This window comes from Gobius niger (assembly GCF_951799975.1).
Source record: "Gobius niger genome assembly, chromosome: 8".
Taxonomy (NCBI): domain Eukaryota; kingdom Metazoa; phylum Chordata; class Actinopteri; order Gobiiformes; family Gobiidae; genus Gobius; species Gobius niger.
The window spans coordinates 22,523,040-22,548,717 of NC_136859.1; the positions used below are offsets into that span (position 1 = coordinate 22,523,040).

At 40.4% G+C, this 25,678-nt stretch overlaps 4 protein-coding genes across 9 annotated transcripts in view; 2 read left to right on the plus strand and 2 right to left on the minus strand.

Moving 5' to 3' along the window:
* klhl32 (kelch-like family member 32) overlaps positions 1-7,110 on the minus strand; it is a 35,163-nt gene extending 28,053 nt beyond the window's left edge. For 3 of the 5 annotated variants that reach the window (XM_079561770.1, XM_079561769.1, XM_079561768.1), the window contains exon 1: positions 6,900-7,110. In XM_079561770.1, coding sequence (XP_079417896.1) covers positions 6,900-6,904 — 5 coding nt within the window. In that variant the 5' untranslated portion in view covers positions 6,905-7,110. The remainder of the gene's footprint in view (positions 1-6,899) is intronic. The other 2 variants (XM_079561767.1, XM_079561766.1) reach the window with 1 other exon arrangement.
* Positions 7,111-7,993: 883 nt separating this feature from the next.
* fzd6 (frizzled class receptor 6) lies at positions 7,994-16,671 on the plus strand. The gene is made up of 8 exons (XM_079561760.1): positions 7,994-8,142; positions 10,000-10,370; positions 12,792-12,988; positions 13,445-14,027; positions 14,132-14,551; positions 14,740-14,888; positions 15,278-15,682; positions 16,311-16,671. Exons 2-8 carry the CDS (start codon positions 10,185-10,187, stop codon positions 16,471-16,473), a joined length of 2,103 nt encoding a protein of 700 aa, XP_079417886.1. The 5' UTR covers positions 7,994-8,142; positions 10,000-10,184; the 3' UTR covers positions 16,474-16,671.
* Positions 16,672-17,506: 835 nt separating this feature from the next.
* On the plus strand, positions 17,507-22,456 carry LOC306966914 (collagen triple helix repeat-containing protein 1-like). 2 transcript variants are annotated; one of them, XM_079561763.1, is made up of 4 exons: positions 17,507-17,659; positions 20,492-20,710; positions 21,501-21,717; positions 22,131-22,456. In XM_079561763.1, exons 1-4 carry the CDS (start codon positions 17,588-17,590, stop codon positions 22,271-22,273), a joined length of 651 nt encoding a protein of 216 aa, XP_079417889.1. In that variant the 5' UTR covers positions 17,507-17,587; the 3' UTR covers positions 22,274-22,456. The 2 variants fall into 2 exon arrangements, with proteins under 2 accessions (XP_079417889.1, XP_079417888.1); XM_079561762.1 differs by having other exon boundaries at positions 17,512-17,701; positions 22,131-22,453.
* A 398-nt stretch (positions 22,457-22,854) lies between these two features.
* On the minus strand, positions 22,855-25,569 carry LOC306966643 (solute carrier family 25 member 32-like). The gene is made up of 7 exons (XM_079561459.1): positions 25,355-25,569; positions 25,019-25,169; positions 24,843-24,928; positions 24,579-24,733; positions 24,152-24,265; positions 23,823-23,968; positions 22,855-23,349 (listed from the first exon to the last, which is right to left on the minus strand). Exons 1-7 carry the CDS (start codon positions 25,539-25,541, stop codon positions 23,223-23,225), a joined length of 966 nt encoding a protein of 321 aa, XP_079417585.1. The 5' UTR covers positions 25,542-25,569; the 3' UTR covers positions 22,855-23,222.
* Between the last annotated feature and the right edge of the window lie 109 nt (positions 25,570-25,678).

The window sequence follows — 25,678 nt, forward strand, 5'->3', positions numbered from 1 at the left end:
AGCACTTTACAATGCATGTATAGCAGACTGCTTGTTTTATTGTGCATGCAGTGTACTAATGGGGGAGTTTGTTGTAAGCTACTTCTATTCTTTAGAGTTGCATCACGGGGACAGATTAAGTTGATTGATTAATAGTTAGATATCTAGTTTGAAGTAATAAGAAACAGTACCATGGCGCTTTATGATGTGAGATCTACATTTGAAACAAAGGAACAAAAAGCAATTTTTGTGTTGCTACAACCTTGACATTATGCGCTACACACCTGAATCTGATACCCTGCTGACTCCATAATACCCACAAGAGGCAAACAGAGGTCACCACAAAAGCATGCTGAAATCTAAGCCCCTTTAGATACACTATAATGCCACTCACTCAATATGCAATTATTCGCTCAAGCATTCTCATCTTTAAATTGCATTACCTGAGCCTGCAGTGTATGATTGATAAGTTTCAGCTTGAGTATAGGCTGACTGTATTGGGTAAAGCACTCAAGTTTAGTTCATGGTGGAACGCAGTTATTGATCATTTCATGAATGACCTTCATGGAAGAAGACTGAGATGTCATGGGCTATTTGTTAGGGCATTTGTATCTAAAGAAATGTTGTCATGAAAATTGAAACTTTAGCTGTAAAGTACAATGGATTATTGTTATACTGTAATAATTGGTTCTATTTTATTTATCTTTCCCATGCAGTTGCAGTAGAAGCGATACAGTTTGATGCTAGAAAAACCTCTTTTAAAATGTAATGATGATAATTTTAACCATTATGTCAGAAAACAAAGAGTGCCCATTGTGAAAAGAGGTCTTATTCTCAGCAGGGAGCAAGTAATGGAATAACATAAGTTCATCTATAAAAGTATGGGGTAAAAAAAAAAGGCAAATCACTTTTCTCTTGCCAGCAATGAAGTGTCCTTTAAAGAGCTACTAACCCCTCCTTCCAGAGCCTCAATCTCAGAGCCTCAGATTTGAAAATCTCAACAGAAAGGGGGCGTCGCCTGGAGGACTAAGGGGCACGCGGGAGGGGTGAGGGGTGGGAGGGGCTTGAGGCTTCTGACTTGACGCTGCACCTGCAGCGCTCCTCGTAAACAAAGTCCGACCATGGGAGCATGGAGTTCCAGCGAGCTAACTTATTTAGTAACTTGTTCCACTGGGACAGCTCTACAGCTCTCTCTACACAGGGGGGGCATCGTGGCAGACAGCGGCCTTGTACCTGAGGCGCTGGCTCATTTATTCCTCTGTCATTTACAAAGCTAGCGGCTTAGCATTGAGCTCGATCGACGTTAGCATCGCAGCTAAAGGACGTAACTGTCCTGGCTGCTTCAGAATTTACCGATCTATTTTAGATGTAGACTTTTGCTGTGGTCTACGTGAACATGGGAGATGTATCTCTGTGTCCTCAGCAGAGTGTGTGATATAGAGACGTGGCTATTTGTGTTACACAGATTTTTATTATTTTTCTTACAGCAAAGTGCACAAAACATATCAAATAAATATGTAGGCCTGTATTATAGAGCAGGAACACTGTCTTTTTGAAATTGTTTTTGGTTTGCCATTGAAGATGTAAGACAGAATCATTCAGGTTATGTTTCTCTAAAGGCTTGACTGTAACATTGTGAACCCAAAGAGCCAGTTAGCCCTAAGTAAATAGCCTGAACTAATTTCTATTACTAAATTTAGTGAACTAAAAGGTTTAACCAACGTAACACATACACGAAACTACCACTGAATGATGACACTGTAGAGTAACGGCTATAATGAAGTATTTATATGTATGCTTTAGTTGAATATTGAAATATTAATGAAAATTATAGATCTTGTTTTGTACCAGTACTTGATTCTGCACTTCTGGCTCTTACAACAGTGCAATTTCCAAATTATAGCACAATTTCTTTGGTAAAACTTACTACAAACTTACAGCTCACATTTCACTTGAGGTTGAGCTGCATGTGCCACTCACTTGGCCTACATAGATGTGTGCAATAAACAAATTGAACAGACAAAGTTGACTGGTTATGTTATACAATACCAACTGTAATAAATATACATGCAGTAAGTTTTCAGCTTCTAGAAACAGAAAGTGGTGCTGCATATACCTTCCTGTGACATATCTGACAGAACATATACAGGCTTCATTTTTTTTTTACTGCCCACAATTAAATCTTGCATGAAACATTGATTTTAATCTATTACGTTGTCCAATGGGCACAGAGTGGTTCAGGCACAGGTCCTTTGTGTGCTCCTGATATGGGAGAGGATCCTCGACCACACTTTCAAACAGCAGGGCCATTAGTTGGTCAAAGTAGACTGTAAACAAAGCACAAAACATTTGTCCTTGTAAAAGCATTGGTCGTGTTGTTTTTAATGTGACATACCTGAGGTAGCTCTGGTCTTCATGGCTCTCACTGTGTAGTCTCCACGCTTGAATTTTGGATACACTATGACATACAGCAGCAAAACGATTTGCCTTTTTTAATCATAATTCAAGGCACCAACCTGCATCCTAAAATTTCACAAATAAACATTAATATGCAGTATCTATTTTCTAAACATTTCAAAGTGATAAAATAACTAGTGAATATTTGTTGAACCTTTAGGATTCATTACCTGGCCAGCATTCCTTTGGATAAGAGGCCCAGACTATTGTGAGAGAATCAGACTATGGATGCCTCAATATTTGAAGTGTGGTATTGTGGGCTTATTTTAGCTTAATCTTTCAAAATATGTGGTGTTAACAAAAGAGTAAGAGTCTCTCGCATGCTGCTGTGCCTACAAAGAATTATAAAGAATTACAAAGAATAATAAATTGATATGTGAAGTGTAAATACATCAATATAAATTAGATATTGGGAGGAGTAGTTGTAATTACACATACTTGATTTTGGCCACACTCTTGCATCATCCCCAACCAAAGGCCTGTGAAGACAGCGAGGGAACAGGGGGTTTTCCGTGGACATTCTGAATGTAGTTGCCCAGATGTCCACTCAGCCACAGCCTTTGATGGTGACCAGTAGAGATGATTCATATAGATAGTTCACAATGCTTTTCTTCCACCTCGTCATTTCCTCCGTTCACCTTTTCTGGCCCAGCGCATCATTTTTTTCCAATCTCTGGGACACAAAACACAAACCCCTCCTCCTCCATGCGCACACTGTTTCCAACCTCATTGCTCTAATAAGACAAAAAAATAAGAATATGAGTTCTATCATAATGCACAGTTATCCCAAGTTACATATTTATGTTTGTATTGTAATGTTTTACCTGGACTAGCTGGATGTCAATGACTTTGTTACTCGTTAGATTCATCATGGTGTAGCTGCCATACTTGGCTGAATGTCCTACATGAATGCAAGTTATACATTAGCTGACTTTTATTAATACTTCAGATAAATGTTTATGAAATGTATTTACCAGGTGAATCTGCCCGCATGTCCCCGCCCAGTGTAACAGAGCCGCTTTCAAGAGCCTCCCTGATGAGGTCATCCTGCTGCAGCTTCCACTGCCAGTTGACCGTAGGGATGAGGAGCTTTGCCTGATGCCTATAGAAGCACTGCTCTGACAGTCCCTGAATATTGAAGGCCCCCAAGAACTATAAAATTAAAACATCTGTTATCATCGGATAATATATGGAAAAATAAAATGTTTTTGCAGTACCTTTGAAATCTGACTAAACGATGAGCCGGTGAACAGCACAGCAGCACAGAGCTGTAGGTTTCCAGCTGGGATGTTGTTCACCATGGGCTGACTGGACCACTGACTGGAGAACTCACAGCGAGGACACTGTTGAGTGACCCGCAGCAGTGTGCCGACTGTGATGGTGTCCACAGCACAGCGACCAGTGCAGACAGGACATCGCCTAAACAGCTCCAGCAGTTGGTCCTCAAGAACAATATGTTCTTTGTCCTTGTGTGGAGGGACTTCAGCAGGAATGCTATATAAAATAAAGGATATTTCATCCCTCAAAAAACCAGGACGCTGTATATATTTTTTCAATTAAAACTCTAGATTTCCTTTGTACCTTGAACAGTTCACAGTGCTGGCACTGTCATCGATGTGGAAGCTGGGGTCAGACGCAGACACCTCACACCTTCTCCTTTTTAAAGATGTAGAGGCTGCTCTGGGACTGTCAGGAAGAGGGATTTCCATCAGGTCCCCTGTCCCACAACCGACGCTTGTGTAAGCGGTCCGGGCTTGAGTAGCTGTACAAAACACAAACAAAATAAACACGTTTAAAATGGCAGTAATTACACAACTTGTGTCTAACTACAGTATATAAAAAAACAAAAGTGTAGACTGTTTTATACATAAAATGACAGTACTGTATAAAGGATAAATAGATTTCACCTTTGCGTCGCCTGCTCGGCTTCACATTGGCCTGGACACCTGCATGCCTTATAAGGACTGGATCAGTTTGGACATTTCTCTCTGCTCACTTTTGGCTGAAAACATAACAATAAATAATATTTATAAAGTGCACACACAAGTGACATGCAAACACATTGTTTGTATTGATGATTTATAGGAATACAACCTACGATATACTTCAGAATATGCCCCCTGTAGCAGATCAACCAAATATTTGTATCAGGTTAATTCTGGCTACAGTCGGCAACTAAAAACTTCCAAATGGTTTGGCATTTTGAAAAGCTGCGTCCAAATAGGTGTAAACTTTGGTTCACTTCAGAAAACTTGTCAACATGAACATAATTATCAGAATTTATCCTACTTTGTGAACCTGTTCAACAACAATGGCAATAACAACTATACTGATTCTGAAAGCACGTAAGAACAGCTCACATCTGTGAGCGCCCAATGACCACACGGTCCACCTGGAGAGGTCAGCCCTCTCCTCACTGACCGCAATCGAGCATCAAACGGGAGCAGAGCGCGCACGGAGCCGGTCAGTTTAGCCTCCGAAACACAGTGCATTCTAGCTATACGTTAGCTTTACAGGCTAGCTATACGTTAGCTTTACAGGCTAGCTTGTAGCTACTGTCAAAAGCTACAGTCATGTCAAACTTAGATTAGTTTGGTGCTCAGACTCGTGCACATTTGCGCACAGTGTTGGCGTAACTTTGCAGACTGATGCATTAGCAGGCTGCCCCGGACAGCGAGTAGACGCGCTTATAACCGGTGGCTGCTGTTCCTCAGCCACAGTGAGCGAGTGCGGGACACGTCGCCTGGAGCTGACGCTGCAGAGTCTATTTACACGCCATATTTTTTCAACAGATCTACACGACTCATGTGATTGGTATTATCAGAGGCCAAAACGGAGAATTTGTTTGAGACACTACAATAACGATCTATTCTGACGTGCACATCAAAATTCTATATACTGTACATGACTCAATCTGTGAGCAAAGTAGCTTCTACTGACAGAAATGACCGGGACAGAGTGAACCAAGTGCCTCTTTTTACAGCAGCTACAATCAATGCAATTACTACCAAACCCAAAATGGGTAAATCATTATTTTTCTCACTCACCTCACATTGTTGGCGGGGCAGCAGTGTCGACGGGGACGGCCTCGCTCTTCAAACGGAGAAGACTAGCATAGCCCAGTTAAACCTCCATGAAGTTGGCGAAGGAATCAGCACGTAAAATGGTCTTTGCAAACTCCAGCCCCACTACGCTACACTTCCTCCCCATCCTAACACAGTACAATTAACAACTAACAATTAAATTATACACGATAGACCACTAAAAACAATACTAACAAACGCCCTAAGCTAAATTGAGCGAACTAATCTAACAATAAAAGCAACTAGTGACTACAACTACAATATTCAACAACTAACACTACTAAAACTATACACTTATTTATAATAAAAAAGCTATCCTAATAAAATCTACCTAAATGCTATGACAACTAATCGCAAACCTGACAATCGATGAAAATATTCTCGCTATTCCAACTCCAACTCGCTACGGGGGCGTGAGCGAGACTGAGCCTTTTTATACCCCAGAGCGGCAGGGCCCGTGACATCATCTCTCGCCTCCTGACATCATCTCTCTCCCCTCCGCTAATTGGGTGCCGAATTCAAAAAATCAAATGCAGTACCGACAGTTCGCTGCAGATGGCGCCACACAGACGGTTTGGGACACAAAGACAGGATTTCAACAAATTTGCACTAAATTGTTAAAATAGTGACAGATACACGTAGACAACACTATAAGATACCCATTTATACAACTTAGCTAGAAAAAAAAGTTGATTTTGGGGTTAGTTGTTCTTTAATGACACTGCCCTATATCCACTTACTCAGTCTGGGACAGACATAATAGCCTACTAATAGTTGACTCTGCATTTTGATTTTGTATCTCTTTTATGCAAGTCTATACCCAAGTTGCCAAAATTATTTCCTAGTGGGCAACAATAATACATTTCCAAAGAAGAAATTGGCAGTAATAGCCCATAATATGTTGAGAATACATGTAAATTACAATTATATGGTTTTAAAATCATCTGATAGCCAATTCACAACAAGGAGGCTATTGTTCCAGCAGAGGACTATAATCTGGTGACTGAAAACAAGCCAAGGCTCTAAATGTTGCCTTTCAAGCACAAACAGCTACACAATTACGCACCAGTAACAGCAGTATTGGATGTTGCTGAGGCAGTGAAAGGTTTGTGTAGCCAGAGACAAAGGCACCATTTAGTGAATTAATAATTGTCACTTCCCAAAAGCTCCCAGCTGACAGGGGGTCTCCCAGCAACAGGCCAGCGCCTCGTTCACAAACTCAGGCAAAAGGGAATGACAGCCTCCCCCGTACGCGCCCGCTAATCCTGTTGCATCCTCTTCGGGCAACACCAAATTATATTTAGAGCACCTCTAGCTTTGCCATTGCTGTTGCCGACTGTATTCAAATCCCCTGTTAATGTAATACACGCTTGTACGCACCTCATATGATTGTGCTGGAGGAGTCCGTGCCGTCCATTCAACCTGAAACGTGCTTTCTACTCTCGTGTCATTTGATGTCCGAGGATGAGCGAGCGACAGCGCAGAAAAAGGGAAACGAGCTGTGACCGAGTAGAGTAGATGCGCTCTGCAATCGCGGACACTTTACTGGTTACACTACAGCACCTAAATTGTGACATTGAAACCCCGCCTCTCCACGGAGTCACATGAACCGCGAGGAAGTGAGGAGGGCTCCCTCGTGTGGACATCAGGAAGAATGAAGTCTTTGGCCTACATAGCCTGGTTCTTTATGGCAGGCGGTGGTTCCCAAAGTGAGGGTTGGGACCCTTTGGGGGGTCGTGAGGCCTTAAGTGGGGGTCCCCAGATGATTTCTAAATAAAATAAAAGGAAACATGCTACTGTTTTTAGTATATTCCCAGTCTAACTACAAAGAGCTTCAACTTTATAATGTCGCTGGATGAAGCCTTTTGGATGAAAGGCGAAACGTTCAACGCTTCAACATCAGAGTAGCCAACAGAAAATGACTCAAGAGCCTTCATTGAAGATATATTTTTGAGAGCAAAAACAGCATTTGTGAAATTCATTCAAATAGACCAACATAAAACAAACTGTTTAAATTTAAAAGATGACACTCTTTTTGAAATTACCTTCAGTAAGGCTGCTTATTTTCAATGTTCTGTTTATTGCTTGTTTGTTTATCTTCATATTTCTTATTGATAATAAGTAATTGTCTTGTTGTTACAATGTAAGTGGTCTCTATTATATCTTGTTTCAGTTTTTAAAGTAAAGCAGCAATACAAAATATTTATTTATTTATTTATTTCACATCAGCACTCGTTGATTCACCAAATTAAATAAACCACATGCTTTTGCAGAAGATATGGGAATGTATGACAACAGTATCATTCATGCAATTCAGGACAAAAGTGTTGCGATTGTTCAGCAAAATGTAGTTCCTTAATTGCTTACAAAAATGAACAGTTTTACATGTTGAAAATATTTCCACTTGTAGATACACTTTTTTTTTTTTTTAGGAAACTTTGCTACAGAGTAAAACTATTTCCCAGTGCCCGTGAACGCGGCCACTCTCCAGTCAAGAAAACGGGGAAGAGTCTACTCTAGCTGGATCACTTTTCCGCGAACCATACAGCAAATCTTCACCCACAACCACGCCTGCACTGCATCTATGTGGAAAACAGAGTTACAAACTTCATGCTAATCAAAGGTAAGTTTTTGTAAACGTTGGATCCTGTCCCGTTTTTTTTTTTTTTTTTAACTTTTTAACTTTTTTGTGACGAAGTTGTGTGTGTGGCTCGTCCATGGCGACTGCGGTAGGCAAGTTTACAGTACTTTCTCCGCACCTCTCTCGCTTTACCAATCTGGTTAGCTCTCTCGTTAGCACAGCAAAACTACCACACAACACCTCGGTTTCCGGATATAAATTTGCCATTAGAAAACATACATTTAGATAGCCAATGTTGACCACTTAATCCCTTCTCCTCCACCGATCGCCATAAATGCTTTTGTTTTATTAGCTATCCTTCCCCAGCTGTCCACACTAAATGTTCACGAGCTGCCAAATTCCTTTTACTTTCCTATCAACACCTCTCGACATACCAATCGATATCTGGGAATGTTTCTTTTTGTGTTGAAGGTGTTGCGGTTAGATTAGATAAACTCGTGCCACAATCGCCTTATCAGCGCGTTATAAACATTGTGAATAGTGTTATTGTTGATGATTTCCCCATATGCTGTGTTGAGGTCAAGTGTTAACTCTAGGGCAGGACTTAACACGTTTTACCTCCTAATATTTACATTTCTTTCGAGTCCCGAGCAAACTTCAAACCTACTTTATTTGCCTTAAGTGTTAGGCTTGTGTTGAAGCTTAACCACTTGGTTTCTCGGAGACGAAGAACAAAACCCTCTGTATGGTATTATTTTGCTTGCATAACTCAACATATCACTCTCGTGTTTCCTCAGAAGATTTCTCTGCCTGTAATTGACACCCGGCCTTTATAGGGCCCTATCAAAGCAGGAAAAACTCCCAACCACTAAAGTGTAGAAGCATAACTGGAATTTAATGTGCTATGACAAGCTCAGACTTATGCCATTAAATCATACGTGGCTTGATGACATCCTCCAGGTTTGTACTTGTAAGTTGTAACTGGTGTTTTATTGAAAGAGTTCAATCAGAATGTATACGAAACAACAGGCATGGAAGAAGTGCTTAGAATTTGCTCCAGAGTGGATTATTATTTCTAAATTTCTCGATTTACTTTTAGATGTGGAACCAACACAGGTCTTTACTAGAATGATTCAAAGAGTCTACTTTCAGCTTTAGCTTGTGTACCCAAACTATGTTAATCAGGATGTATTTAACCTCTTATCCCCCACTTTAACCGAGCGTATCTTCTCCAGTTCGGCTTGACCCAAATCTAAAAGTTTCTCGACTGGAGTTTACAGACTATAGGCCAGTGTGACACCTCTTATGAAAGACCTGCAAAACTGATTGCAACTTTTTTGCCGTGTTGTCGCCATGTTTTTATCACATTATTTTTAAGCGTTTTTTTTTTTGTCTCTTTTTCATCACTTTTTTGTTGTGTTTTCATTTCTTTTTCATCCCTTTTTTCATAGCATTTTTTTTGTCATGTATTCATTTCTTTTTTTCATCCCTTTTATCATTGCTTTTTTGACACCGCTGTCGGTTTTTCCATCACATTTTTGTGGCTTTTACGTTGCTTTTGCATCACTGTTTAGTCATGTTTTTGTTGCTTTCCCGGCACATTTTTTGACGCTCTTTTGCTGCTTTTTTGTCGGTTAGTTTTATTGCATCTTCAACCACGTTTTCATCGCTATTTTGGTCGTATTTTTGTCAGTTTTTTGTGGCTTTTGTTGCATTTTCATCACGTTTTTGTTGCCATTTTGACGCTTTTTTCGAGAAGCTTATGGATCAGGACAAAGCTGAAATGGAGAAAATGTGCTCGGTTCATGTGGGGGTGAAGAGGTTAATGTGTACTAACAGTAGACAGTTGTTGTTAGAAATTCCTGAACGAATCACAAGCTCAAATGGTTCTAATTTCAGATGTGAGAGTCCCATGTTGGACCCAGAGGCACCAGCTTCAGCCTTTGCACGATGGACACGTTTCACCTTCGTCTTCTCTCTGCAATGAGGTGACTCCCAAAAGAGGCTCCAACCTGCAGATTCCCCCTACTGTACCAGCCACTACAAACCCTGCTGTACAGAAAGAATAGAAAAACACCCCTGCCATGCTGCTGCCGGGACCACTGTGGCTCTGTTTGGGGCTGATCTGGGCGGGACAGTGTCGAGCTCACAGCTTGTTCACCTGTGAGCCAATCAGAGTGCACCGCTGTCTGGAGGTGTCCTACAACATGACCTTCTTCCCCAACATGATGGAGCACTACGACCAGGACATCGCAGCCCTTCAGATGGAGGTGCGCTCAATTTGTAGAGTCTGGCTTCTGTCTGTTTTATTCAGGAGTGAGGCAAAAGTTTTTGTGCTGTTTCATTAAAAGACTAAAGATTGCAACAGTGCACTCTAAAAAAGGAGAATGGAGCAGTCGACCGGGAAAAAAAAGTACTTTAATCATTTACTTGAATTATTATAAAAAAAATGTTTAGCAAACAGAAATTTATATTATAAATTATATTATATTTATATTAATACTAACTTGTTTTAATCTATCTTAATCTTATCTAATGTAAGTGAGAATAGAATAGCAACAGAATAAGGATGGCTGTCTCATAGTTGCAGGTTATCATACAGACGTGTAATAATCCCATGGTTCCTTCATGTTAGTCTTAGTGTAAACACAGACTGTAGCAGTAATGACATTTGCTGCTCAAAGAAGTATCCTATTTCTTTGGTATTCCCGTCAAGCGCCTTGACATTGCCATGGGCTATAGTGTGCTTTACAGTATTCAGTGTGAGAAATGTTGGGAATGAGCTTGGATCTGTGGATGAACTCTTTGTGTGTTTGGCATCTGGAGAAAGGTGTGGGAATAGGATCCTTATTTCACAGCGACCTTGGCCATAGGCGACTTCTCCGACTTTGTTGTGGATGGCCTTTGATTTCTGTGGAGGGCAGCAGAAGGAGGAGGGACACACCCAGTCACAACAGACACAAAGCCCACCCTGCATACCACAATGACTTTTCTCTGTTAATCACTCACTCATTTCACCCTGAACAAAGTCTTACAGCTGTGCTCTGCTCTCCCAGGTAACCAGACAACACTAGTGTCCTACCGTACAATACTTACACTACAAGAGTTCTCAAATTGTGGAGTACACCGGGTTTTTTATGTGTGGAAAAATAACACAGTATCGTGAATAAAAAAAATCGTTTTAGGTATAATATTTAGCAACAAGTAACCATTAAGCAATTTGTGCAAACACATTTTCTGCCTCTACTTGATGCCTCTAAAACAGTTGTCACAGTTACATGCAAATAAAGATCAGATTGTTGCTCAAAACGCAGAGCAAATGAGAAGGCATCCAAGACCTCCACAAGGGAGAAACAAGGACCTGTACTGTCAGAAAGGGCAGGTCCAGGACCCTGAGCTGTGGGCCCAATGCCAAACTGGGTTTGTGGAAAGACAAGAACTGCAAACACTGAATAGTGAGCTCTGTGAGATCAGCATGTGCAAAAAATTACTGGATATTGGTGTTTGGATGGACAGAACATAATCCGGCCACAAGGGGTCACAAGTGTACTATTCGTGCTTGTCCCAAACCTGTATAAATGAGGGATCTGACAGGAGTAAATTATTTGCTCTAGTGATAGTAGAGATACTAATAGATACAACTAAGCATACTGGCTCCTGTTTGGAAACATTCACAAATTGCACTGTTAACCTGTTTTTAAAGGGCAACCAACATAGTAACTCACTGTTTCCAAACTAAAAGGATTAATTGTATGACATATTAAAAAAAAAAAAAAAAAAACATCAACTGCTCCATTCTCCATATTTGTGCTCATTTACATTGTAAAATGAGTGATGCTTTGCAAATTGTAGATTTTTCAAACTATTCAAAAGGAGTCAAAAAGCCCCACGCTCAGGACAATGGTGCCATCCACTCAGACCAACGTTATCCCAATGTCTCTGCCCTGTCACTGTCAGTTTCCAAATGTCCACACACTCATTTCCTGCCTCTGTGGTGCTCCCCTCCCATTCGTGGGTTTCTTGAGCGATGTGTTGAAACGGAAGAGTGTGCTTCCTCTGCTGTGAATGGGCCCTTTGTGTGGCGCTATAGAGCACCGCGGCTCATCATCTGCACAAGAATCTGGCCATTGTGAGCTGGATATGAAAATGTCTTCAATGTACACACATCCTCTGTGAATATTGGGGTATCACTTACACCGGATAGTATGCCATGTCCAGATTGTGGCTTTTTGCTTGAAGTACCCTTTAAAAAGACACTAAAACTACAAGTTACTTACTTTTCACTATGTGTGAACATGCCATTCCTCATATGAAAGAACATCCTGAATTCAGTCACTGAGCTTTAATTTTTGAAGGCCTGCACTCAGCACTAATGAGGATTTGAATGGGGACAGATGCTGCGATTGTGAAAGTAGGAGACAGCCCCCTGTTCAGATTGCAGAAATATGCTTTTTGATTTGATAATCTTTCTAAGAAACACAATAAACAATTTGAAAATAAAAGAAAACCCATTATAATGTAAAAAGTTATTGTAATAATTGTGAACAAATCAACATTACAGTTGAAAAAACAACAAACGAAAATATAATATTTTATCTGAAACATTTTGACCTGGGGCACAGATTGATCATGTTTACGTATTTACCAAATCTACCACAAAATCTTACATCCTCTAACTTCTCCTTCCACAGCCTTTTATGCCACTGACAAAGCTCCAATGCTCTCCATATGTGCACGACTTCCTCTGCAGTGCCTTTTTCCCGCCGTGCAACGGAGACAACAATGTTGGTGGCCCATGCAGAGAGGAGTGCAAGACCGTGGTGTCCGACTGTGCAGAGTACATCCGCATGTTTGACATCGCCTGGCCTCCTGAACTACAGTGTGACAAGTAAGAGCATTTGAAAATGTATATCTTATTTATGACATTTTGGGAAATGTATTCAAAAATATGTGATAAAAGGTCTTGATCGAGACTAAGAGCAGCTGCTCACCTCGAAACCTGCTCGAGTTCAGGAAGTACTTTAATATCAATAATAAAAGTTAAATAGGATAATCAGGAATGCGTTATCTTCTAACCATAAAATTTTAATCTGAATATTTAACTAAAACTTTATCAAACAAAATATTATAAAAGCATTTCTTCAAATGTTTTAAATTTTCTTTTGCGTAAAGTAATCACGCTAGGGTTAGTAGTCAGTACTTACCACCAATGTCAACGTAGTAATAATTCATAGAAAAGCTAGACCTGAAGTTTGTGAGAGTATGCAAAAAGTACGATTACATTTGGACAGATTATTTGCTGTAGAAAGAAGATTGATCCCAAACATTTTTGTTTTCGCTCTAGATTGTCCCCCTGTGGTGTCCTTGGTCCTGACTCGTTGCTTCCTGCCACCACCCCATCAAAATCCTCTGCAGCGAAGAGAGACCTTGGCTTTTGGTGTCCGCTGCAGTTTAAGACCAAGCCAGGCTTTGGATCATCGTTCTTAGGGGCCCAGGACTGTGCACCGCCCTGCTCCAACATGTATTTCAAACCGCACGACATAGACTTTGCGAAGAGTTTCATTGGTGTGTGCTCCATTATCTGTCTTATAGCCACGCTCTTCACTTTCTTCACCTTCCTTATCGATGTCAAGCGTTTTCGATACCCGGAGCGACCAATTATTTTTTACGCAGTTTGCTATAGTTTCGTCTCGCTGATATACTTCATTGGATTTCTACTGGGGAACAAAGCTGCCTGCACAGAGCCCTTTCACCCGACTGGGATGTTTACTGTTGTTCTCGGATCCCAGAGTAAAGGATGCACTTTGCTCTTCATGCTGCTCTACTTCTTCACCATCGCTGGCGTCGTGTGGTGGGTCATCCTCACCATCACCTGGTTTCTGGCGGCTGGGCCCAAATGGAGCTGTGAAGCCATAGAGAAGAAAGCGGTAAATATTATTTTTACTCACAAATACCTTCCATGCTATTCAAATACATTGACTTTTGTGTAAACCGCAAATATAAAAGTGTATATAAAGCATTGTGTTTTTAGGTGTGGTTCCACTCTGCTGCCTGGGGAATCCCTGGTGCTCTGACTGTTATGCTTCTGGCTCTAAATAAAGTTGAAGGCGACAACATCAGTGGCGTTTGCTTTGTTGGCCTTTACGATCTGGACGCTCTTCGTTACTTCGTTCTGGCTCCGCTCTGTGTGGGCGTCGTGGTGGGACTTTGTCTCATCCTGGCGGGCATCGTCTCCCTCAACCATGTTCGGCAGGTCATCCAGCACGACGAGAGAAATCAGGAGAAGCTCAAGAAGTTCATGATCCGGATTGGTGTGTTCAGCTGCCTGTATCTGGTCCCTTTGGTCACACTTTTGGGCTGTTACACCTATGAACAAAGCCACCGGACCAACTGGGAGGCAACGTGGCTCATGCAAAACTGTCAGAAGTACAGCATCCCCTGCCCCTCCAAGGTACAGATTTTATTCTAAAGCAATGAAAAACAAAAGCTGTACAGTATGTTTGGGGAAAAAAGTAATATAAAGTATATGTAATAAAAGTGTCAAGCTGATTTTGCAATAATAGCAATTGAGCAGCATATTTTGGAGTCTTAATTAAAAAAAAACAATCCCTAATTTTCACTGATTGCTTTCCCACTCAGGACGTAGAGCCTGAGCAGCCGGACCTGACCCTGTTTCTGGTGAAGTACTTGATGACGTTAGTGGTGGGGATTTCTGCCGTCTTCTGGGTCAGCAGCAAAAAGACCTGCTCTGAGTGGGGGTACTTCTTCAACAGGACACGCAAGAGAGAGTGAGACCATTTTTAAATATGCTAGTATGTTATTGCTGCTTAGTGAATTAAGGCCATGTTTTCATTAGATAAATATGTCAAGATTCATATGAAATTGGGTCTATAGATAAGCAAACAGACTGGCCCTCTTGAGTCTGTGTTGGTGTATGCTTCTTTAATTTTTGTGTTTTACAAAATTACTAATGTGACCACAATCGTACCACAATCGTACCACAATCACACTGAGCGCTCTGACAAATTATTGCTTGCATTGGTTGTTTCTTCTAATTGGCTGAGAACAGAGCCAGTGATACCAAAATAAAAGTAATAGCAGTGTCTAACGAGAATGATTTGGTCAATGCTGCATTAAATGTGGACCTTAGTTAATAATCTGTATTACTTCTCTGCAGTCCCATCAGTGAGAGCCGCCGCGTCCTCCAGGAGTCCTGCGAGTTTTTCCTGAAGCACAACAGTCGTGTCCAGCACAAGAAGAAGCATTACAAATCAAGCTCGCACAAACTCAAGGTGGTCTCCAAATCAATGGGCACGAGCACTGGAGGGGTGCCCACCAGCGCCTCGGTCTCTGCTGTCACCAGCCCAGAACCTGCACGAGCCGCTCAAGTGCCTGCAGCTCAGGGATCCCACTCTGAGGCTTCGGCTCGGGAGCACATGGAGAGGGGCACGTCCAGTCGAAGTTCACGTCGGGAAAGGGACAGGGATAGAGACCGGGACGGGTCAGAGAGACGCAGTAAAGGAGGCAGCTCTGGCAAAGTCAGCAGCCTGTCGGACAGTTTAGTGAGAGTGGCTGACGGAAGGTAATCATTAGAAATTGTCCTCATCTATCATTTGTGGCAATGGCTTTATTTATAGGATCCTTAAAGGTTCTACTTTATCCTGTATTTACAGCTACGTTATACCCCTTTGCGTTGATATTTTTTGTAGAGAAAATTAAAATAGTGTGTATCTGACTAATATCGTTATGTTTGATGATGTTATGAAATGTGTTTTTTCTCAAGACCAGCATGGGGCATTTTCTCCTTTTGTACAGTGATGACCTTTTTATACAAGTCAATGCCAATCGAAAACTTACCAAAAAACAAATGCTAATCAGCAAAAGAGAGTTTTACCATGAATAGGATCTGAACAGAACATGTTTGATGAAGGTGAATGGACCTTAAGACACTGTGGAGCTTCATAGAAACCTTCCTGTTATGTACACCAGAGTGTGGGCTGGCATTTGGAGCGCAGTGGAGGGAGGCGGACTGAATATGCAATATTATAGAAACACGCGCAAAGGAAACTAAAAACACTGATGAGGGTTTAACATTGCGTATAACATGGTTGCATGATAGAGGACTTTAAAAACAGTGAACAAAGTATAATCATATCATGGGATACTGACAGATTGCATTATATTGACAAAAGCTTTTCTCATCTTTCTAGGAGTACTTTGAGAAGTGACCACTCTGAAGCGAAACGGGTGTCTCCAGTCCAACATTCAACTTTAAATGTGTCTCATAGCAGCAACCTCCAGGACTCCAGCCAACTCCAACTGATACGCAAGTCTCTTGAGGAGACCAAGGACACTGAAGACCTGAACTCCTGAAACATGTGACCCACATTGTGAACCTGTTTCAACTTACAGTGTCCATATGTCTTTCATAGCTCAAAATACACGAAATGCCAGGCAATATATTATGTCATTGCTGTCTAGTTTTACTGTAACATATTTGGCATATTTTATGGTATATTTGGACCATATTTTAGATCTTAGAAGAAAGATCTTGGTTTTCTACACATTTTGTACATGCTGTGGATTTATTGCCTTGTTTTTGTGACAGATAAATATTTATGTACTTTTGTCTTATACAAATGAAGTCTCCTCACTGGAGTAGTCATAACACTGGGAGATTTATTTTGAAAGGTCATGCCAAATGTATGTTGCAAGTGTTCAACAGTTTTTGAATGTTTTGCTGTTAATGACACAGACGCTGTGGTGTGCTACTGTTTAGATCAAATTTACACTTGATGTTTTGCTGAATTTGTGTTGTGATTGTACGGCTAGTTTTTCCTTCCAGGTTGAATCTGGATAATGTCACTTTTTAAGAATGTCTCCATTGCATGGGATGCATGCTGTTGAAAAAGTCAGTTTGACTTTGCACTATATTTTCAGAAGCACAATGAGTGTATGTTAAAGAATATTTGTGGCTTCATTTGGGGCGTGTGAAGCTGCAGACATTGCATCTTTAAAGCATTTCCAGATTTATTTCTGTCTTGAGTTATCTATTTTCTTCCGTGTTGTTGCTCTTTTTTTGCCTAATGCTGATCAGCAGCTGTTTCCATCCAGTGTGTGAGCATCCTGTAGACTACTTTAAAGGGAAATATCTTTGTGTGTCTTAAGCATTTTTATGCAAGTATCTCATCTGTCAGTCATACTTTTTTCATGGTTTTGTAATACAGTGTATTTTGTTGTGTTATTTTTTGATAAATAAAATAAAATAAAATGTGTTTACCTCTTTGTTGTTGTACACGTGCGTAAAATTCAAGAAGATTCCCCAAAACAAACCCCTTTGTCTGGTCAACAGTTAACGGTGCTTCCCCCTCACAGCAGACTGGCTCCTGCCTCCTCGTCCTGCCCTCAACCTAAAAAGCGGTTGGTGTTGGAGTCAAACTGTCTCAAATCCCCGAATAGCGCACAGACGCTCGTTGTCCCACTCACTATGATGACTCCGTTAGTTGCCCGCCTGCTGCTACTAATTTGCTTGGCTTTACCGCTTTATGGCGTGGAAAAGGTGAGAAATAGAGGATACCGAAAGGATCCTGACGCTGATAAGGTACGTTTTACTAAGAATGCTTAGATGAGTAATGAATTAAGATTCATGTTAGATATTCAGCATAGCCTACTTTAAAACATAGTGTCGTAAACTTGTGCCATGTCCTAAGGTAAAACTGCCACGTGCCTTAAACAAAATTAAGAGAATACATTTGTGATGCCCACTAAACATGCAAAACAACTCAGGGTCTGCTCACCGTCTATGCTTTTTGCTTATAAGTCTGTTGCTAAAAAGCATGAATGTTATTTATTTATAATTGGAGTGTTTTGTAATCACCACTAACTTGCTTGAAATTGCATAACCCAGAGGTGAAGGGGGTCATTGTCCCCATCCTCCTGGGAGTCAAATGAAAGTTAACCTTAATCATTCTGGTTATGGACCCCAGTGCCCACAGGATTTCATCAGAGATAGCATGTGGTTGGAAACTGGTGTGTTTCCATGTTGTAACCTATTGCTCAACTTAAATTTTAGGCTTTATGAAAACAACAATGAATAGATCATTCTTGTGTTAATATTTTATGCACATACAGTGTGCAGGAAATGATGCAGAAAAGTCCAACTGCACTAGACACTCAGAAGAAGGAAGATATTTGAAAAACATGGTAAAAAGCTTTGAACTCCGCTGAGATTGTGCTAGACTCATGCATTATAATGTGTCCTGCTGTGCCTGTGTCTTTGCTTTGATGTTGACTTGTGCATGAAATACTGCTGCTTTCTCAGCACTGTGGGGCGAATGCAGCCTTTATGCCACATTTACAGTAATGGACTGTGCAACTAACATTCAGAGTTAGAGAGTTATTCATACAGGCAGCCCGGCTATAGAAACATCATGACGACTGGGAGCTAATAAAGTCAGCAGTGTAGCCAAACAGACAGAGGCTCCTTTCATTAGTCCACTATGAAAGCTGTTTGACACTCAATAAAACTGCACATTTTCAGAATCCTTTACATTACTGCCATAATCCAGCAAAACAGATTACGAGACAGTCCAAAGCCTGGGTAAATAGAGGATTGCGAGATCATATTGTCCATTTTATTTAAATATTTGCAATTGCCTTTTGAGTAGTGATTATTCATTCATTTATTCATTCATTCATTCTTTATTTAGGGCAAACTGGGCCATAGATTTAAAAGATACATGTAAATACAAATACATGTAGTCCTTAAAGTTAACAACCAAATGAACCAAATAGTCTTTCAATCCAATGTTTTCTTAGGACATAGAACAGAGTGAAAACTCAGCCAAGTCAAAGTGTATCCAGTATCTGCATAAATTTAAATGCTAAATGTCTCAACAGTGCCTCACAAGTGGAAATGTGAACGTCTGTGCCACCTGGACATCTTCATCAACTGAAAGACAATAGAAAAAAAAAAAAACATCTGTAGCTTAGCTATGTTACTGATCTCATCTTGTATGGCAAAGATTCTAGTTCAGGGATAAATGCATTTTCACTGAGCAGCAAAATGTATGGTACTCAACTTATTCAATGCATACTGTCAAATATATGTAATTATGTAATTCAAGACTATAATTTCGAAGAATAATATAATAATAATAATATGAAAATGTGTTACTTCTTGATGTGGTCAGTAGGTCATGGATATTAACTCACTGTCTGTGCCGGCTTGTCTGCTGGTCCCATTCCATCGATGCCGATCACTTTCCTGCAGAAATGACGTCACGATGGCTGCTTAATGGATAAAACAGGACACTGCTTTCCTGGTTAACCATCTGTTAAAACCACCTGGCTTTCAAGTAAAGCCAATTACGACATAAGGAATTTTCCAAACCCACAAATCTAAATTCATTGAACTTTGTCTTTGTTAGAGCTATAATTGAGTGTCATTCTGAGGAATTTGGGCACTTTTTTTCCATTTATACATGTGCCAACTTATTCTGGGTACATGTCTCTAAGTGTTCACATCTGCCTTTCATCCAAAATGGTAGACCAACAAAGACAAACTATGGGTGTTTGTTTAAGCACAAAGATACACATGTTTAAATCACTCTTGGTGAATGATTCATATGGCACTTAACCGCAATGCAAACTCATGACCCTACACTTTTGTATAATTTTGGTAAATATGTAGAATAACACTGAGCTATCTTGAGTCACAGTGTAAAGCTCTGAAAATAATGTGTGGACCACTCAACGGTCTCAAAGCATGTGTTTTGTTTGTTTATTTTTTTATTTTATTTTGCTGTGAAATATTAGTATGTTTTGGTAAGCCCCTTAGTTTTCCAATGGGAGGGTGTTTAAACAAGGCAGGACATGGGGTACAATGAATCACATGAATCATTTGCCATGTAATTAAAAAAAACTTTAATGTCTCTTTTGTCCTGATTTAGTCCCTGTTTAGTCATGTTTTAACCCTTGTTTAGTCACAACTTAGAACAGGTTTAGACCAGGTCTATTCCAGTTTTAGATTACGCCTACCTTTTAGTTTTTTTGTCCATTTAGGCAGATTGAAAGAATTTATGCTGAAATGTACATTTATTATATAGTATATATGATCAAATGTAGTCAAGTTAAGTTTTGCATATAGCACTTGTTTTTGGTTTCGTGTCTTCTTGGTGCTGCTGGTGCTTTGGTCATATGGCTTACATTGATCACATCTGTTTTCACATTCAGATCCGCTTATAAACTTTGGATCAGCCCAAAGGCAATGTTTTGTTTAAACATAAAGGGTGTCTGTCCTGCATGCTGCTTTTGCCAAGACTAATCCAGCAACAGGAAAATCCATAAAAGGAAGTCCAATAATACAAATTTCTTCTCTTTTTTTCCCCAGTTTGGCAGCTGCATGCAAGGTCCAGCTGGGACTACTGGACGAGACGGTAACCCAGGGGCTAATGGTATCCCAGGGACACCAGGCATCCCAGGACGCGATGGGGTGAAAGGGGAGAAGGGAGAGTGCATCAGTGAGATCTTTGAGGAGGCGTGGAGACCTAACTACAAACAGTGCGCATGGAACTCACTCAACTACGGCATCGACCTCGGAAAAGTAGCAGTGAGTACTTCGAGCTTACAAAATCAAAATTTAAAGTGTGTAGGCAATGGATAGGTGTGGGATTGAACTATATATTTTAGTTGAGTACAGCATAGGTACATAAAAAGGCACTGTTCAGTATTGTATACCAAGTATTAAACACAGATAATTAATTTGAACAGCTTATTGATATGAAAAGCTCTCTTTATTGCCACAATAATAATGGATTGGATTTATAAATATTTCAAGACACTCAAGCACTTTAAATATAGTACCTTTTTCTTTTTAAAGGGTGGGTTTTATGTAAAAATCACTTTTTTAAGCTTTTTATCATGTTGGTGTGTCATTCCCTCCTGCTCGGATTGATTCATGTAGTTTGAGTAATCTTTGAATCTCCTGCCAACAGCCAATTTTCCCTCAGCTGTTTTGCTGAGGGAAAATTCTTTGAAGTTGTTTTTGATAATTGCTGCATTTGCCAAACAATTTTGGGTAGAATAGTTATTTGAGTATGCTACAGAATTGTACTATGTGCCTGTAAAAAAACATAATGCCTCACCTTTAATGTTTCAGTGACTCAACTCAGACATACAACTTATGACTCAAAACCAGTTTTCAGTTTCTGGCCAGAGGAAAAAAGAATTTACTGGAAGGTCCATAAGTGAACGCAGCTTGCAGAAGAAAACTCCTCTTTAAAAGGGGGTTGGGGTTACCGTTTTTTACTGATTCAGCTTTTGAATTATTTTAACAGTCGATTTGTGTCTTTCTACTGTATATAGACCCCTTTTTTTTCATACCTGTCTTTGTGTTTCAGGACTGCACATTCACCAAGCTGCGCTCAGACAGCTCTCTCAGGGTCCTGTTCACTGGGTCTCTCAGACTCAAGTGTAAGAACGCATGCTGTCAGAGATGGTATTTCACCTTCAACGGAGCAGAGTGCACCGGGCCTCTCCCCATAGAGTCCATTATCTACCTGGACCAGGGCAGTCCCGAACTGAACTCCACCATCAACATTCACCGCACATCCTCAGGTACAACAGCAACGTGACAAACATGCACTTTGCAATTTTCAAGGGGCTTTCACAAACATAAATCAATGTTGACCTCTGTAATTGGTTACCAACACTATACCAACGGGATCAGACATGAATTCAGACTAAATCTGGACTAAGCAAGCCCACAACTAAAATGGAGAATGCAGAGATAAACTAAATGACAGAGCTTACCCAGGGCTTTTCTAAACAAGCACTAAACCCACCAATAAAGGACAGGGACACTAGTGCCACAGTTTGAAAACCACAGATGTGTTGACATGCAGCTGATGCAGTGGTTTTAGAAACCTTTGTTGTGGTATTTTTGCACCACAAAAATAGCCCATAAAGGACATACAAGGACACAGTGTGGGTGTTCCCTGAAACTAAAGCACTTTTGTTAATTTTCTCAGTTGAAGGGCTGTGTGAAGGAGTAAAATCTGGACTGGTGGATGTGGCCGTCTGGGTGGGGACCTGCGCGGACTATCCCAGAGGAGACGCTTCCACAGGCTGGAACTCGGTGTCTAGGATTATCATTGAGGAACTACCCAAGTGAAAACAAAACAAACACAGAAAGGGGGCTCGCATCATGGTGCTTTAAGTGTGTCATCTTCTCAAATGATCAGGTGTGGTCGAGCGCCATCTTCACACACATCAACTTGAATGTGCTTGTTTGTTTAAATGCTATGCTATTGGATGGGCTTTTTAACAGTTACTGTATGATGTGTGCCAGACACACACATTTACTGTAGCTTGGCTCAGTTTTTGAGCTGTTTTTACTTTTCTGTGACTTTTCAATAAAGTACATTTTTGTAAAATGCCTGGACTATTTCTAAAGCTTCTAAAGCTAAAATATTTTTTTTTTTTTTAAAGTGCTATCCTGCATAACTCAGCCAAGCAAAAAATCGTGGTGTTTAAAAAAAAAAAAAAAACATTTAAAAGTGGGCAATGTCTCTATTTGAATGCTAGTTTTTGACCAAATATTAAAACTAGTGTGTTAATTAATAAACCAAAACAAAAATGTCAAAACACATTTACAAACAGCATGAACACATTTTATTTAAAGGCCAAACAACACTTCTCGAAAGCTGTGGACTTTTTATATTTTTTTTATATGAAACTGTGAATGTGACTCAGCTTCACAATAAGTTATTCATTAAAAAAATAAAACAAGATTCCAGCTGTTAATGTCTCTATACTTTCAATTGTCAGGATGAAGGCAGGTAACAGCCATAAACAATGACAAAATGTGGGTTTTAGTAAAAATCTCCAACCCATAATTTACTGACAATGACAACAGAAATATCACAAGTCTTGTCCCTCATTGGCTTTCAGTGCAAATGAATGGTTCTCACACCAGTGCATTTGCATGTTCTCTGCACATTTTGTTTGACACTTATAAAACGGCTTCGCAGTCCTTATTGTGCAGCTCGTTAGTGCCAGTTGAGTCATTGTGCGCTCAGTCCTCTTCTGCTACCGCCTAGCATTGTTTCCTATGAAAAACTTTACTGAGGTTGGCTGATGAGAAGTCGAGACACATTTTCATAGACGACAAAGGTGATGCAGCACGCCGGAGTGACGCGGATCAAGTTGGGACCAATTCCTTTGTAGAAACCAACCATGCCCTCGTTTCTGGAAAAAAAAAAAGTTTAAATAGATGGTCAGACTACTAGAAACTGCCCAATAGCTCAGGTGAATTGTTCCTTGCAACAAAAAGGTGTATTTAGGGGACAGATGATCCAAGCTTGACTTTTCATTTTCTTATTCTGGACACACACTTGACCTTTTATACTGTATAATTTTTAGACCCACAGTAACACATCCTTTCTTTGCTTTATACAGTATTATGTCAGGTAATGTTCCCTCAGAATTAGGAAATGGACAATTAGTTATTGTAATTAGAATTTTTTCTATAATTCCATCCTTTTGAGTGAATTTGGGACTATTTAGATTAATTTATTGTAGTAATCTAATTGTGCTTTCATTATTTAGCATAATTGCATCATCGAAAATGCAAATTGCATGTTTCCCTGATATATACTGTGGGTCCAACACAAATGATACAAACCATCATGTACTAAAATAGAACCCTAAACGTCTCATACCTCCATGTTCGTCTGACAACATCAAGAACGCCATTGTATCTATTGTGCTGGTCTTGAAGCCGAGCACGCACCACCTGATACGGATACGTAGTGGCCACTGCAAATAATTTGGATAATGCTGCCATTGCAATGTACTCCAGAGGATTCTGTTGAAAAAGACAAAGAGAATGGGAGTGTGGGGTGGGCGAGGACAGAAGCGGGAAAGTAGATGAATCAGTTCTTCTGTCTGTAACTACTGGTAATCAACAGCAGCGTCTGTTGAATTACACACATATTAAACACACAGCGTGTCCTCAAGCGCCATCAGGGCAATAAAAAGAGTGACTCACCAGTTTTGCATCTGATGGCGCTTTCTTATATTTGTTGTAGTCCCTCTTGAACTCTTCATAGGCCATAAACTGCAGTGCACCGTGAGATGTACCGAACAAACCAGGAACATAACCCTGCAAAGAATGGGAAGAAGATTTTTACTTAATTCATATGACATTTTGGGGGGTTATTTTGTTGTTGTTCTAGTACTAGCCATTTTCAGCTTTTGTGAAATAAGTATGAACTCCAGAATGTATAAACCCTCATCTAATACAGTATAAACTAACTTTCTTGACCCAGCAGATACACCAGTCAAGTTCAAATCCTTCTTTCTTACAAGAGTATAGTGACATCTAGTGGCCACAAACTCTTAACAGAGTCGAGGTATGATGCAACAACTATTATCAGTCTAACATTGATTGTGGGAAAACAGGCTTATGTTCTTACCTTGTATAACCCAGGGAGTCCCTCATGGCGGTATATCTTGACCAGGGCATCCACCATCCCTTTGTACTCTTTTCCGGAGGGTCCCGTGTCATACTGCAACACCAGGCGTGTTTTGGTGACCCATATGGGGTTAGTTAAAGTCAGTGTCAGGATACCTACACGGGGAAAGGCATTTAATTGGAAACATGTGAACATTGGTGGAGTTCAGTATCTAGTTAGGGACATTTCTAAAACTGGTTTAGTGCAGATTGTTTGAGTGCTAACCTGCTTCAGCTGCAGATAATAGGTGCTCTGTTGCGCTCAACTCTGTCTGACGGCCTTCCTTTGTGTAGCCTTTTATTGCATTATAGCTGTAAAAGCAGGTCAATATTAATGTCGCAAGTCATACATTATTCACTTTATTAACGATTGTGTAAATGAACCATGTGGAGTATACATACAAAAAGAAGTAAAGACCCCAAGATGCTCCTGCGCCCCAGACATTAGGGGTTACACCTTGATAAAGTCCTCTCAGTCCTTCTTGCTGCCACACACTCTTCATACAGTGAAAAATACCACTGTACTTAGGTCTGAGGTCTAAGCCATCACTGACTAGAGAGGGAAAAAAGACAACAGTCAAATTGTTAATTGAATACATTACTATTTAGGTACCAACACTACCCCAAAGACCAGCCTCTCAAGTAAAAGCTCCTGACTCAATAGAAAACAGAGTAACTAACCGTGACCCAACCCACCCCACTCTCCCCTACAACTTACTTCTGCATTTGCAAGCATACCTGCAAATCTGATTTTGACCAGGTCCAGTGGGTGAAGCACCAGGGTTGACACCACTCCTCCGCTGAGCCCTGCGACCAAGTTCCCCACCTTCACATGACTGAACATCTGCTGGAGGTGTCCTGCTATTGACACCGTGGGGGCGGCCTCGGGGACAGTCACGACGCCAGAGTTTGATGCAGGGCTCATGTTTACAGCAAGTGACTAACTCAAGCTAGCTTCTTCTGTCGGGCTCCGCTAGCGGCATTTACAAGCTCAAGAAAAAGAAAAAAAAACTTAAATAATGACATATGTTACGTGACAATAATCATACAAGTGACACACAA

Excerpts from the sequence above, each read along its gene's own strand:
- fzd6 (XM_079561760.1), top strand. The coding sequence starts at position 10,185 with ATGCTGCTGCCGGGACCACTGTGGCTCTGTTTGGGGCTGATCTGGGCG. Across the intron at positions 12,989-13,444 it reads CCTGAACTACAGTGTGACAA|ATTGTCCCCCTGTGGTGTCC; the intron begins GTAAGAGCATTT and ends TTTTCGCTCTAG. Across the intron at positions 14,889-15,277 it reads AACAGGACACGCAAGAGAGA|TCCCATCAGTGAGAGCCGCC; the intron begins GTGAGACCATTT and ends ACTTCTCTGCAG.
- LOC306966643 (XM_079561459.1), bottom strand. The coding sequence starts at position 25,541 with ATGAGCCCTGCATCAAACTCTGGCGTCGTGACTGTCCCCGAGGCCGCC. Across the intron at positions 24,929-25,018 it reads TGGGGTCTTTACTTCTTTTT|CTATAATGCAATAAAAGGCT; the intron begins GTATGTATACTC and ends CTGCTTTTACAG. Across the intron at positions 24,266-24,578 it reads GACTCCCTGGGTTATACAAG|GGTTATGTTCCTGGTTTGTT; the intron begins GTAAGAACATAA and ends CATTCTTTGCAG.
- LOC306966914 (XM_079561762.1), top strand. The coding sequence starts at position 17,588 with ATGATGACTCCGTTAGTTGCCCGCCTGCTGCTACTAATTTGCTTGGCT. Across the intron at positions 17,702-20,491 it reads AGGATCCTGACGCTGATAAG|TTTGGCAGCTGCATGCAAGG; the intron begins GTACGTTTTACT and ends TTTTTTCCCCAG. Across the intron at positions 21,718-22,130 it reads CATTCACCGCACATCCTCAG|TTGAAGGGCTGTGTGAAGGA; the intron begins GTACAACAGCAA and ends TAATTTTCTCAG.